The sequence below is a fragment of the Anabas testudineus genome, chromosome 21 (assembly GCF_900324465.2).
Source record: "Anabas testudineus chromosome 21, fAnaTes1.2, whole genome shotgun sequence".
NCBI lineage: Eukaryota > Metazoa > Chordata > Actinopteri > Anabantiformes > Anabantidae > Anabas > Anabas testudineus.
Window position 1 is genome coordinate 3,378,073 of NC_046629.1, and position 14,270 is coordinate 3,392,342.

General features: G+C 43.5%; 1 protein-coding gene across 1 annotated transcript; it reads left to right on the forward strand.

Moving 5' to 3' along the window:
* The first annotated feature begins 1,475 nt into the window (after positions 1–1,475).
* On the forward strand, positions 1,476–14,265 carry rftn2 (raftlin family member 2). The gene is made up of 9 exons (XM_026375647.1): positions 1,476–1,965; positions 8,172–8,352; positions 9,020–9,128; positions 9,307–9,481; positions 9,574–9,792; positions 10,467–10,573; positions 10,669–10,772; positions 10,877–10,958; positions 11,674–14,265. The coding sequence occupies exons 1-9, from the start codon at positions 1,827–1,829 to the stop codon at positions 11,875–11,877; spliced, it is 1,320 nt and encodes a 439-aa protein (XP_026231432.1). The 5' UTR covers positions 1,476–1,826; the 3' UTR covers positions 11,878–14,265.
* The last annotated feature ends 5 nt before the right edge of the window (positions 14,266–14,270 follow it).

Sequence of the window (14,270 nt, forward strand, 5' to 3'; positions counted from 1 at the left end):
ATTTAAACTTACCTTCAGTTAACACACTTTCCTTCCTTTTAACCTTACCTTCATTTTACACACACTTTACCTTAATGTTTAAACACACTTCTTTAACACCTTCATTTTAACACTTTACCTTCATGTACACACTTACCTCATTTAACACTTACCTTCATGTTTAACACACTTTAAACCATCATATTTAACACACTTACTTCATATTTAAACACTTATCTTCATATTTAACACTTTACCTTCATGTTTAACACACTTTACCTTCATGTTTAACACTTTACCTTCATGTTTAACACTTTATCTTCATGTTAGTGAGTCAGTTCAGTAAAACTGTGGCCTATCTTGACCATAATTACATTTTTTTATTCTAACAAGTTTAAAAGCTTCTGTGATTTCATCTTTATCTGGTGCTGTTGACTGAACTTTTTGGACACATGCACACTTCTTTATTCTCAATCTGCGGGAACGTGCAGGGGATGAAGCGTGTCATACAAATGCACTTTAATCAGGACTTTCAGCAGCTTCAGAGTAAATTTCCTTTTTATGAGACTGTGGGAATGGGTTTTCTCCACCAATTCAAACTTTCACGCATGCGTGCACGTCCCTGGCTGTTTGTGCGTGTGCAGCATGATGCAGGGTGGAGAAGGAGTGGAGCCTCATGTAGATGTTTCATTTCCAGAGTTCATCCTCATCATCCATCTCCTCTCTTAGTAAATGTGGGATCATGAAGCCACAGTGAACATCAGGAGTTTTGCAAATTTACCAGTAGTTTTGATCTTTTGTAACTTTTTCTCCGCTGGAAACTTTTCAACATCAAGTTAGCAGCGATCACACTCGACGGGACCGGAAGTTGAGCAAAATGTACTTCAAAATAAAACTACCATAACGAAGCCTTAGAATCATGAATGCAGGCACTGATTTTATTTAAAAGCTTGAATAAAAAATGAAACGTGCTTTAAATTAAAAGCCAAGCTTGCATGAAATGCTACTTGCATGCATTTTTTTCTGTCTCGTTTTGCTGAATTGCAATATTTAAAAGATATCTTGGTCTAACTTAAGATCAGTGGATTTTTACTCATGACCGTGACAACTGGAAAAATAGGTTATTTGAGAAAATACCATGAGCTGCCACTTTGCATTGGTTGAAAACATGGTTGAAACTATTATTGTTATTATGAAAATCTAATCAGTAGCATGTGTGTATTTGTTATAAAAATTCAAAATCTACAACAAAACTAGATTATTAACCAACTAATAGAAAATTAAGCAGCAACAGTTGTTTTATTTTCATTTAATGATTAATCTGGTTTTGGTAAAAGTTTGTTTCCAACAGGTCAGAACATTTAAAACAAACAAGATGAACCACAAACAGATATAAAACAACCACAAAGTGATAAAAACAAGACACAAATGACACAGAAATAATCACTTAGAGGTGCGAAATGACAAAGCAAACACAGAATGACCACAACATGTGATCACAACGTTTCAGAGAAATGACTGACGTTTTATTTTGAAAGTCCGAGAGGAAGCGCTGTCCCCTCTGTCCCCTCCTCACTTCAGGACACTTTCTCCTCTCCACGCTTCAGACCTGCAGCCTGTGCAGCTCCACGGTCACACGGCGGATTATCTGCGAGCTCTCACACGGGTCAGCGGCGGGGACCGAGCGGGGACCGAGCGGGGACCGAGCGGGACCGAGCGGGGATGGAGAGGTCCGGCTGAAGGCGGAGACCTGAAGCCCAGCAGCGCGGTGTGTGTCGGCTGCAGCAGAGCGGATCCTCCGCGGCTCCCACCCCGCTCTCAGACAGGCTGCACTCCCCTCGGAGGCCATGGGCTGCGGCTTGAGGAAACTGGAAGACCCGGAGGACAGCAGTCCGGGGAAGATCTACTCCACCTTGAAGAGACCACAGGTGGAAACTAAGACAGACACAGTGTTCGAGTACGTCCTGCTGGACTTCAGCCTGGAAGGTAAATGTGTCTCAGTGATCATCTCCACAGTTTAAAACTAGTTAACCAACAATTTATCTGCATGTTACTTCATCGATTAATCAAAATGTCAGAAGATAAAGGACAGTAGTAGTTTCACAGTCCAGAAGGAGGAATCCTAAAGATAAACTGTTCCTCTAGTTAATCTGCTGTTGTTCAACTCATTGATTTATTGGTTTGATTAATTATTGCAGCTTCAAACCCTCAGTCAGTGTTTAACTTAGTGCTGGAACAATAATTAAATAATGGACAGAAAGTTTCACTGATTATTTGATCAGCAGAGAAAAATATAGACGACTGTTCCTAATCTGGTCGGTTCCAGCTCTACAAGTTACGAATAAATAAATAAATCAATGAGTATTCAGTCAACAGGAGGAAAGAAAACGTGCGAGCTGGGATTATTTCCACTGATGAATCTGTGTTGTCGTCTTTATTCTCTCTGTAACATCTCTGTTCACCACCTGAGACGACTACAGAAGTCAGAATAGTCACAAACTATAATTTTAAAGTATTTCCTGTTTTAAAACTGCGGCTTCTTCTTTTGATCAAACTTCCTCTTTGGTTACATGGAAATCAAATCATCCTAAATAGGACTTTATTATTCCCACTGGAGCCGCGTTTCCCTGGGCTCCTGGAAAAGTGCAGCAGAGCTGATTGTACAGTCGGTGTCCGTGTCCCTGTTTTAATGAACCAAATACAGTTTAATGTCAAAGTCCTTTAAAATGTTTATCGACCAAATGCACGAGTGTGGAACGCTGGGCTTCATTCAGCCTCTCTGGAAATAGGTCACACAGGGTTTTTTCCTGCCTTCCTTGGTCGACCTTCATCCCTCACACACACATGGACACACTCCCCGTCTCATGTGGTAGACATGCAGCACACCTCAGTACCAACTGAAGAGAGGCCCCCTGCTGGGATGTGGAAGCTCGTTGGAACGTGTGTGATCAGCTCAGATGGCCGATCGTTGCCTTTTTTCTAGGATAATCCCTTCGTCTGGTCCGACTGGCTGTTTTGACTGTGACCTATTTGGAAGGAAATGGTGATTAAGTTCTGAATGGGAGCCTCGCATGTAAACAGCAGGCCGACACAATAATGAAGGATGGAGGAAAGTGCTGCTTTCCAAATTAGGGGAGTCGGGGAAGTGAAGTATGTATCCTGCCTTCTAATGGCTTCACCACTCTGCAGACTAACCTGCAGATTGTTTTCTCACGTCTGCTTATTATGTTGCTCATCAAATGTCAGAAAAGAAAAGCAACAACCACATGTTAACATCTCCAGTTCAGTCCCCAGCTTCTCCTGTGTCCACATGTCAAAGTGTTCTTAGGTAAGACGAGGAACTGGGAGGTGATGTGTTCAGTAGCTCTAGAAGAAAAACAGTAATAATATCGCAGCACAGTTTCCTGAGCTGTAGAAGAGCAGCTGTAGAAGAGCAGCAAAATCTTCCTCATGAAAGCAAAACAGTTTAGAACAAGGAACAAACTCTCTGTACCATATTTATTTTTGTATTTGGTAACGGTGTGATTTCAGATTTCTCGTTTCATGACAACTTCCTCTGTCACCCGACAGTAAACAGTTCGTGCTCGTCCACAGGACGTAGTTATGCATCATCTGGAAAATTATGCATAAAGTGCATCATCATCATCGTCAGCGTCGTCCTCAGCAGCGGCAGCAGGGAGTCATGAGTTCTGCTCTCAGACTTCTAAATCCAGCACTTCAGACTGTGTGTGAGTCACAGACTGTGTCTAGATCCACTGAAGAAACTGTGGTTTACACCAGAACTCACAGCAGCTCCTGAAGGTTTCTGAGTTTGATTAGATGTTGTGTCATTGTTCACGTTTGATTTTTATCTTCAGTCCATTGTTACTGCTGCCTAACAGATATTAATGTGTGTGTGTGTGTGTGTGTGTGTGTGTCGTACAGCTCCATAGGAAGGTGCAGTCATTGCAGGGTGACTCATCTCGACTCTGTTTGACTTGTGGCAGATCTGCTGTATCCAGCTGTGTTTGTTTTTGTCCTGTGATGAAAAAGCTCTATAAATGTTTCACCTGTAAATGATCTCAGCATCGTTCATCGGTCTAAATCTGGGCGCCTTCCTCCCCGACCACCTCTGAATGTGTCTCTGAACCCTTAATGCTTCTTAAACATGCAGCTGGGTGTTTGTGACTGGATCAGAGAAGGTGTATTTTTATGCTGTGAGTAAATCGTGAATTTCACTTCCAGACCTGCTGCCGTCTTGGATTTGTGTGATTGTGTCGATGCACATTTCCTTCTGAGTGTGAAAGCTCCATAATTGGCACAGCTAAAGATGAGCAGCAGTGTTTCTGGTGCAGTCTGCTGGTGTCTGGCACCTTCAGGAGCTTCTTTGTGTCTTTTCTTTCTGTCTTGTACAAGACTCGACCTGTAAAACGCCTGATTTTAGGATTTTATAGAAACTAGGTGGAACCTGTATCTTTGTTTATTCAGTCACGTTTCTTCTCACCAAATGAAGGATGAAGAAATCTCTGCGTCGTTCTGTGGCTGTAAATCACATTCAACACAGACGGCACTCTCCCTTCAAACGAGCTCCTTGGCAGCGTTTGCTCTCCAGCTTGAAACCACCTCCATGATGGAGAGGATATTTGATGTGCTCCCAAAATTCTCGAGGTTCACACTTCTCAGATGGAGCGAAGCAGCACTGGTAAAATAATCCAAGTATTAGCAGCGCTGCTCACAGACTGTGTTAAACGGTGTCTGTGCATGACTGGACTGATGTCAGGGCTGTTACAAGTACAGGTTTCCAGTGAAACTGTACAGAAAGATTAAAACACGACTCAGATAAACACGTTCAAGACTAATAAAATAAATAAAAATAAGGAGCTCTACAGCCTCTAGAGCCTGGAGGATATCATCCCGCCCCACCTTGCTTTGGCCCTCTCCTTGAATCGATGAAGCGTTTCTGGGACACACAGCGACTGTCACACACTCAGCTCCCACTTTGTTGGCTTCTCTTCCTCTCATTAACGCTTGGATGTAGAAACACATACACACACACACACACACACACACTCCAGCCTCCCATGGTTCGCCCGGTAGCTGCAGCTCCCGGTCAGCTTGGCCTCGTTTTACTCCGACTGAGAGGAGACTGGACGTGGGCCTGGAGCCAGAGGCAGCACATCAAAGTACCTAATGGCTCCCTGAGCTGATTACTGTATAAATAGTGTAAACTGAACGCTGTGCATATCCTGTGTGGGGGGGCTGCGAGAAGGCGGGTGGACTTTTATAGGTATTGATCTGAGTTTTATTTGGTGATGATGATTCTTAGTACGTACATGAAGGCAAAACTGTTGGGAAACAGTGCTGCAGAGTTAACTCTAATTGATGCAGTCGTCCATTTGTCCATAAGTACAATCCACAACTCAGTCTTTACTTTACTTTGTGGTCGGGCAGGAACAAGATACGTCTGAGATTGTTAATGTGAGAGAAAAAAAGCAAAGCGGGACGTCTCCCTGATCATGATCCGGGTTTTTTCTGCATCGGTGAACTTAGAACATGCAAATGTAAAGACACTAAACCCTGTGTTTCCTCTCATGAAACCATGGCCTCGATCTGTGGAGGAGTGTCGTGCGAAGACTTGAGCTGCACTTCGGTGAAGGGTGAAGGGTGAAGGGTGCACACTCGATGACAGGTCAGAACTAGAAGATTAAATATGAAGCTACAAAGAGATTTAACGAGTGAAGAGATGGTTTAACCTAAAGTGACGCGTTCATCACTGGTTGGACGAGCTGAGGGAGGGTTTGGTGAAGAAAGGGTGGATGAATCGGGATGTTGTCTCGGTCCGCTGAGTGATTCAGAAGAGCTTTGACCTATCTAGGCCTTGACTTACTGTTGTGATCATGACAGGAAGTCGCTCTGCCTGCTTTTCTATTTTCAGAGATGAGTAGTTTCTATAATCTCTGTTTAATCTGAATGTCGTCGTCCATGATGGATTATTTTGGATTCAGTCAGTGTTGTGATTATTAAATGTAGAGGAGGTTTGAAGGACGGACCTGGAAACCTGCTTCAACGCTGTGACCAGTTATTTTATGAACTGATTGCTTTAAAAAGGATCATTAATAATTTAGAATCACTGCAGCTCTGAACCTGATTCTCTTGTTGATTCAACTGATTAATTAGAGAATTAAGAAGAAACATTCATATCAAAAGTGTAAAAGAGGCCGTGGATCAGGTGATGATCAGCCTGTTGGTGTCGTCACTGTGAACATGTTAACACGCTGATGTTGGTGCTCGACTCCAGCCTCATTAACTCCTTGTTTCCTCCTGTGTTTCCTTCCTGTGTTTCCTTTGCTCCTTGTTGCCAGGCAGCTTTTCCCCGTCGCCGTCTGAACTTCATCACTCACACATCATAAAATCCATCTTTCCCCCCCTCACCTCACATTTTCTCAGCTCTGTCCCTCTCACTGTGCTTTAAGTTGTTGCTCAACTCCTCCTTAACCCCCCTCGGCCACTCCCCCACTGCCAGTTCCCCCCTTTTTACCTCATTCTCCCTCCCTTCCTTCTCTCCTCCTCCCCCTTTTCGTCCCCCTACACAGCTCTGAACAGAGCCCTCAGTGTGCAGGTTGATGGGGGCAAGTGGCAGCAGGGTGGGAGGGGGTGTGAGGTCTGAAAGCATGGGAGGAGAAGAGTAAAAGGCTGCAACAAAAGCTGTGGTTAGATGTGTGTGTGTGTGTGTGTGTGTGTGTGTGGGGGGGGGGGGGTATCTGGGCCTGTATCTGTAAAATTACTAAAGTTCTGACTCTCAGCTGAACATCAGCAGATATGAAACTGGTCCGGTTGTGATCGCCTCGTATGTTTTTGTGGTTACATCTCTTTAGACATTTTTAGTTTACGTGATCATGTTGCAGCTCAACAAGTTGCTGCTTGTTAACATCTCGTCAGTCACTCAACACTGAGCTTTTGATATTAACATTTCTTTTCGTATGTGCTCCCAAAGTGCCTGTGCGCCTGGTCTGGCCCCTGTGTCTGACATCATGGTTCTCCTGGGAGCGGTTAACTGCAGCCTGGTCGCTTGTTTTTATAGTTTTTTTATGGTGCGACCTCCACACAGGGCTACTGATGCATGTTTTGTCCACAGAAGCAAAATAAGTTACTGCACACCCACAGTGAAGCATTAACTTTGATGACCAGCTGCAGCACGTAACCCCATGATGAATTTCAGCTCCAGCATTTGGAGAGAGGGTTTAAACCCACAGGAATGCCAGTAAACTGTGGCTGTGTTTGCCCGGCCCCTGCCTTAGTGGGTTCATTGAGGTTCTGGTGGTCTTTAGTCTCATAATGGAGCCATCCCGACAGCCCATTGAGAGGCTGCTGTGATCTCAACTGTGTGCTGGTCTCCCTGATCTCTGGGGTGTTCGTGAGAATGTGGGGGGTTGTAGTCAGGAATTTCTCTCTTTCACACATACTTTCTGTCACAATCCCCATTTCTTTCCTCTGCATCCAAAACAAATCATTTACTGCAATGGAAATGCCTTTTGGTGTGTGTGTGTGTGTGTGTGTGTGTGAGAGAGTGTGTGTGTGGGGCATATAGCCAAGCCTCTCTGTGAACAGCCAGTCTTTGTGGACACAGGAAGTATGGTGATAGTCACAGGGATTTCGAGCCAGGGTTTTAAGAAAAACAGCACAAGACTCATTCAGAGGGCACAAGAAGACTGACTATAGTCTACACACTGATGGGTGGTGAGGGAAGAGACAACATGTGAACAGAAATCAGAGGTAATGACTATAAAAATTAATAAATATAAGAATCCAGCTTTAGTTTCAACCACATCACACAGTCCTCATTATGATTGGTCATTTTATTTTAAATTCACATTTGATTAAATGCTGTTAAATCTCAACCCTGTGAGCAAGTGAATGATAATGAAGAAGAATCATTAGCTGTGGTCCTGTAATAGTCACAAATAGCATGATTACACTCAATGTCTCTAAACACACGTGTGTTTCTGTATCTGCGTTTCTGAGCCACACCTTTCTCAATGCTTCTCACACTACAGCTGGAGGTGCAGAGCTGAAAACATGCATGTAGCTTGTGTGTGCATGCACAAAAGAAACTTCTACATAAGCACGTGGTGAACGTCCCTCAGATGAACCTGGACGCTGTAGAACACATTGTACTGACTGTTTTCCCACCAATCCTCTCTCTGTCCGTGCAGGTAGCCGTCCGACTGTGCAGTATGTGGCTTCGCTGTCCGAGCTGCCTCAGGCCCTGCTGCCCTACTACACCCAAGGCTACGTCCTGGCTGCCCTGCACCCCATCATCTTGTCTGTGGGACGAACACGCTCGCTGCCCTTCAGCCTGCTCTATCGTGCCATCCTGGCCCGTCCCAGACCCAGGTACCACACATGACTTCCAGCTGTGCCCACTTATCCACCATCATACTGTCTAGTAAATCGATGAATCATAGATGAAGTCAGCTGCATATTTAATGCAAAGCTCTGGCAGGAGGTGAGAGTGGCGTGCCCGACTATGTTTTGGTTCGACTTGTGTCTCTCGTGATGCCTACTGGCTAAAAATCCCCCCAACAACAGGGGTCCCGGAGCAGCCAATGGAAATGAAGGATGTCTGATGTCTGAGGTTTGATAGGTTGGGAAGCTGTAACTGTGATGATCGTTTTAATTTCACAACTATGGCAGGAGAGGTGGATGAAGAATGCTAAATTAAAATAAATGTAAATACTCTCTGTGGCTTTTTTTAGCTCGCTTCCATCTTTTAGTGTAAATTGCCTAAATTGCTGTTTAACCTTTGTGTAATTGCTCAAACAGTAGCTGGTAGTCATCTCCTGCTGAGCTTATAAATGATTCATGTGTTGGTGTCTGCAGCTCTGTGACAATTACAAGTGAACCATGAACCCTGCAGCTGGACGAGTTCAATAGGTTTGAGGCCACGAAACCACAAACTCCCTGTTGACCAGAACAGAGAGGCTGTGTCAGACGTAGTTAAACCTGTCTCACTGTCTGACAGATGTTTGTATCTCTCTGTTTTCTCTGTGTGTGTTTTCAGTAAGCAGGCGACGTCCATGTGTCACAGCGTGCCCATGTTGAGGGTGGAGGAGTGGCCGTTACCTGGAGACTCTCTGACGGGCGACACTGTCAGAGCGCTCATTGACAGGGTCAGTGTCACTGGGAACTTAACCACACTGTGTTTGAGTTGACATGCACGCTCACATCCAGGTTGCATCTATATACCTGAGAAACACCTACATTTCTCAGTTTTGTCGCCTCCATCTATCTATATAAATATATACAGATAATATATAAAGTTTTATTGTGACTTTTTTCCTCCGGTAGGTGAACAGCAGTGCCCGAGGAGGCGTTCGATTCGTCGGCTCAGTCCTCCAGCAGGTGAGCGGGATCACAAACGGCAGGGTTCACAGTCCCAAGAGGGGGTGCCGCTCTCCTCCACGCACCCCTCCTCGTACTCCGCCTGGAGATCGAGAGCTGGAGGAAAACACCTACAGTCCTGGTGAGACCCGCTCTCTGGACTTGTGTCTATTGAAGATAAACCTCGACAAGCATCGACACCGGTTCTTCTTCCTTTGTCTTTTCTTCCTTCAGACTTGAGGTTGCTGGTCTTCTTCCACTCCTGGGCTCCTGGCTGTGCTCCTCTAGACTCACTGGCCTGTCAGTACCACCAGGGGGCGCTCTCCATGCGCGTCTCCAGGAAGGGTCAGGTTGTCAGCGCCCTGGAAGCCGACTGGTTGGAGCTGACCGCTGCCTACTACCGCAAAGGCTGGTCCCTGGTGGACTCGTTCGTGTACTGGGACACACCTAAAGGTTGAAGTTCTGACTGGGTCCTGTAATTCTCTGTTCTGTGTTTTTATCCAGTCATTTTTAATCCTCTGTAGATACGACGCTCAGCATGGTTAATGGAACCATGTTAGTCGTTCCCATCCTTCTTGTAAACTTAGCATTTTTATTTTTTCTCGTTAAAAAGTGATTTACACAAACACTTCCTGTTTGGGCTCCTCTTCCCACTGCATCTATATTTGGAGTCGTCTTCCCGACCTTCCTGACCTCACTTCCGGTTCCTCTGCAGTGTTGCAGATATCCACATCTGTAGACCTCTGAGGCCTGAGACAAATGGAAATATATACACTTAGTTATAAACTACATCGTGATCTAATAAGTCATTTTCGGTTTCCTGTGTTTGAAGACAGGTACTACTACGTCCACTGCAGGCAGTAAGAACGAGAGCCTTTCACACTGCTCCGCTTTCACAGCTTAACCTATTTCTAATAACTGGGTCACTATCAGCTGAATGACATCCTCTCTGGTGACACACTTCCTCAGAGGAGACTTGGGATGCTAAAAAGATCTGCTGTGCATCACTTATTTGGTACCGGACTACGTTAGCAAATCTGCGGGTGCTGGCTTATTAATCATTGTGTTTGAAATGTGACACCACAGGAAGACGTTTGCACAAATCACAGGGAGCTTTTGTGTTTCAGGTGAGCCGGTGCCCAGATCTTTGGAGGGCTTGTTTGTGTATGAGGAGAGAAGCACCTCTCCTCCCGCCAACGACACCATCGTTGTAGAGCAGTGGACAGTCATTGAGGTCACTATAGAACTGAATTAAATCATTGTTCAGTATTTGTCTGTGGATTGGACAATACATGTTTCTTAAACATCTCATATTGTGTTTACGTCCAGGGCTCCAATGTAAAAACTGACTACGGGCCCCTTCTTCACACGCTGGCTGAGTTTGGTTGGCTGCTCACGTGTGTGCTGCCTACGCCCATCATCCGACACGACAGGTTGGTAGAACTCTCTGTACGCATAAAAATATCTGTTAGGAATTCAGTCTGTTCTTTAGTGATTTAAAACCACCCCCTCAACATCTGTCCGTGTTTGTGTGTAGTGATGGGAACCTGGCCACAAAACAGGTTGTGTTTCTCCAGAGGCCAGTCAGAAGTCAGGCAGCAGGACAACACAGGAGCCAGGTGACACCAGACCTCACTTTACACATTGACCAATATTTTGTGCCACATATTAAGTTATTAGTCACAGATATGTAATATATTATAACTTTACTTTTAAATGTTACACTGATGTATCAGTCAGCCTCAGAAATGTTTTGTGCATAGATATGATTGATAGACATTTTCCTTCTGTGCCGTTTAAAGAAAACCACGCTGATCATTAGTCGGTATCACACTTGTATAGATGGAGACTGAATTAAAGTCTTTTCTGTGGTTACACTGCATCCTGGTGAACAAAGTCAAAACTGCCCTTCCCGTCATCATGCAGTGGTGTATGGTGACTTGTTTGTCTTCCCTGCTTCACTGAGCCCAACACTGGTGATGTGCATTGACAGTAAACTGGATTTATGATACAGGCCTTTAGAATATCCTCTATTTCTGCATGAATAGGACATAAAACTAGATCATGTGAACATGCCTAAACAAATAAGACATAAACATTACACAATATTTGTTGTTGGAAATTATCTAATCTTAACATTAGAAGTATGTAACTAAATGTGTCACTTTTTTTTAGCCCAATTCCTGGTTCACAAACTTTCTCCAGACTGTACCTGACACTTTAACATCAATGCAGCTCTGGTTCTCTAAGTAAAGTCTAAATTAAGTTCAGGTGTAGGTGTCTGTAGTCATATTCTGAACTGGACCCAGCAGCTGTTTGCCTCCCTGTCTGCAGGCTCTTTCTGTGCACAGCGACGTGTCCAGTCGCTCTGTGAGCTGCACTGTCAGCAGCCCCGTCACCCCAGAGGAGCTCTCCCCGACTGCAGGAGGCATCGTGGGCTTCCCGGTATTTGGAGGGGGGTATCCCAGTGCCCTGTCCCACCTGGAGGAAGGAGTCTTCGAGCAGGAAGAGGGGAAGGCTGAGGTCACCTGTATGTAAGCAGGAAAACTGACGAATGCAACTTTCAGGATTGTTTTTTGCGTTAGTGGAGAGAGAAAAAGACCTGAACTCTGCAAAGTCCACAGACTTAATGAGAGTTTCATGTAGATGAACTCAGCACTTTTTTTTTTACTTAAGCCATAATGATGTATTACGTAGAGGTCTACACTTTAACAGAGACTTGTTGGGAGACACTTATTTAAATAATTGCCAGTTTCTGATGCATTCAGGTGCCCATGGTGAACTGTTACAGTATTAAAGCACAAACACATTGCTGGACATTATGGGAGCAGCACTGGTGGTATAGGGAGGTAAATGGGCTGTTTTTCTTTTTACTTTATTTGAGCTTAATCACTTAAACTGTTATTTGCATTCCTTCACAGCTTGAATTATGTCTTTCTTAAAAGACCCTCTCTCTCTTTTGATGCATAAATACATTTTAACACTTTACCTTCTTGTGTGTGAAGCTGACAGAGCTGAGGGCCAGCTCCTCTCCTCACTTGCACACTGAAGTAGGTCATCAATGAAGATGCTGCAGCTTCCTGTGCACACAGGTACTGACAATACTCACATAACATGACTGGTGCCGTTTCATAATCATTCTGGAAGTGGTTATGGCTCATCATGCATAACTTTGAAAGTATTATTTAAGTTTGGCCGCAGTGGTCTTTGTGTACATGTTTTCTTCTGTCAAACTGCTGCTGGTTGCTTACAGTTTATATGGTACTGCTAATCCCGGTCAGAAGGTCCCTGAGAAAAGCTCTGGGAATGTCTTTTTCAGGGATGGACCAGCAACCAGACTTGTGTTTGCGAAACCAACCAGTTAGTCTTCAGCTTTGAAAGTGTCAAACTGTCAAATAAAAGATGCTGCTTAGGTTAAATGAACCGTGTCATCACATCGCCCACCTCAGAGGGCAGTAGTAAATTGAACTCAAACAGTATTTTCCAGTTCCAGGATTTCAAGGACAAAGACTACCTGGTTGGTTTTGAAAATGCACATCTAGTTAATTTTCCTGTTTTGGTTAACAGCGCAGCTCGCAGCTGCTTCACTAAGCTTTTCTATGGGGCCTTTGCAGTAGATCAGACGTTCCAAAACACAACTCGGTACTGGCAACACATCTGCTACTTCCTGTGTAACGGACAAAGTTATTTTGAGACAAACCTGTTATTGTATTCATAATACGTTGTTGGTGCTTTTTAAAGGGGCACTACACCCTAGTCTTTTTTCTTAGTTAGGATTTTAAAGTTTAGTTCAGCTAAATATTGTGTTCCCTCCCAAATCATGAAGAAACTGATAGTTGGGGATGACTACATATAAGGTGGCGATCATAACGACAGTCGTCAGGGTACAGCTGTTTTAGGTATTAAATAGATTTTAATATGGCCGTTAGTGACTAATTTCTGTAGATCAACTTGTTAAATGACCAGCACTAGCTTTCTGCCATTCCCTGACACCTCCCGTAGGTGTGTGGCTGTCAACCTGAAGCCACTGACGCCAACAACGTTTGCTTCTCAAATCACATTTTTTTAAATACTTTGGATAGAATGGCTCAGTAGAAACCTAGTGTGTAGTGCCCGTTTAAAGGGAAAGTGTACAGGTCTTTATTCTTTTTATTCCTTTTGTTTTACTTGTCTATTAATTACGATTGATTTACAAATGTTGTCTAAAGAAGTTTCCTGGAAAGAAGCATGTCATTTGGTGAGTTAGAGGGCGATTGATGGGTTGGACCAACCTGATTTAAGATACCACAACCTTAAGGTTTGTTAGAGTAAATGGATAAGTATTATTCCCTGTAGTTTACATGTAGCAGCTTCCTTCACAGAAACAAACTTGACTTCCATTATTTTGTACTTAATACGACAGTTCTTTCCAAGAAACCTTCAATAAATAATTAGGGAATAGCCAATAAAATGCACAATTTCTTAAAATGTACATCACGAGTCTGACAAAAGTGCAAATACTAAATCACTGGGGTGATAAATGCTATAAAAGGGAACAATTGTTTTTGGAAAAAAAAAAGAAGTGTTGTATATATCTTTTTTAAATTGAGCTGCACCTACTTTTCTTAATCAACTGTAACAGTAAAATGAACAATACTTGTTCTGTCAGAGCAACTGTTGAGAACACAAAGATATTGAATTTAAAGACAAGTCTGACAAATTAGATAAATGATTTATTTCTCGTCAGTTAATTGTTGCAGCTCTAACTTAAACTGCTCAGGTGTGAGTTTGATGTGTTAAATTGATGTTTCAGTGCCACAGACTCCATCAGGATTAAAATGTCAGTATTACATTTATGTAATTGTTCCAGATTGTTCTTTTTGGGGAGTTGTACATTTAGCTTCAGCTGTAATTTGTTTTTTAAATTGTATTAAACACCTATCTGGCATGGT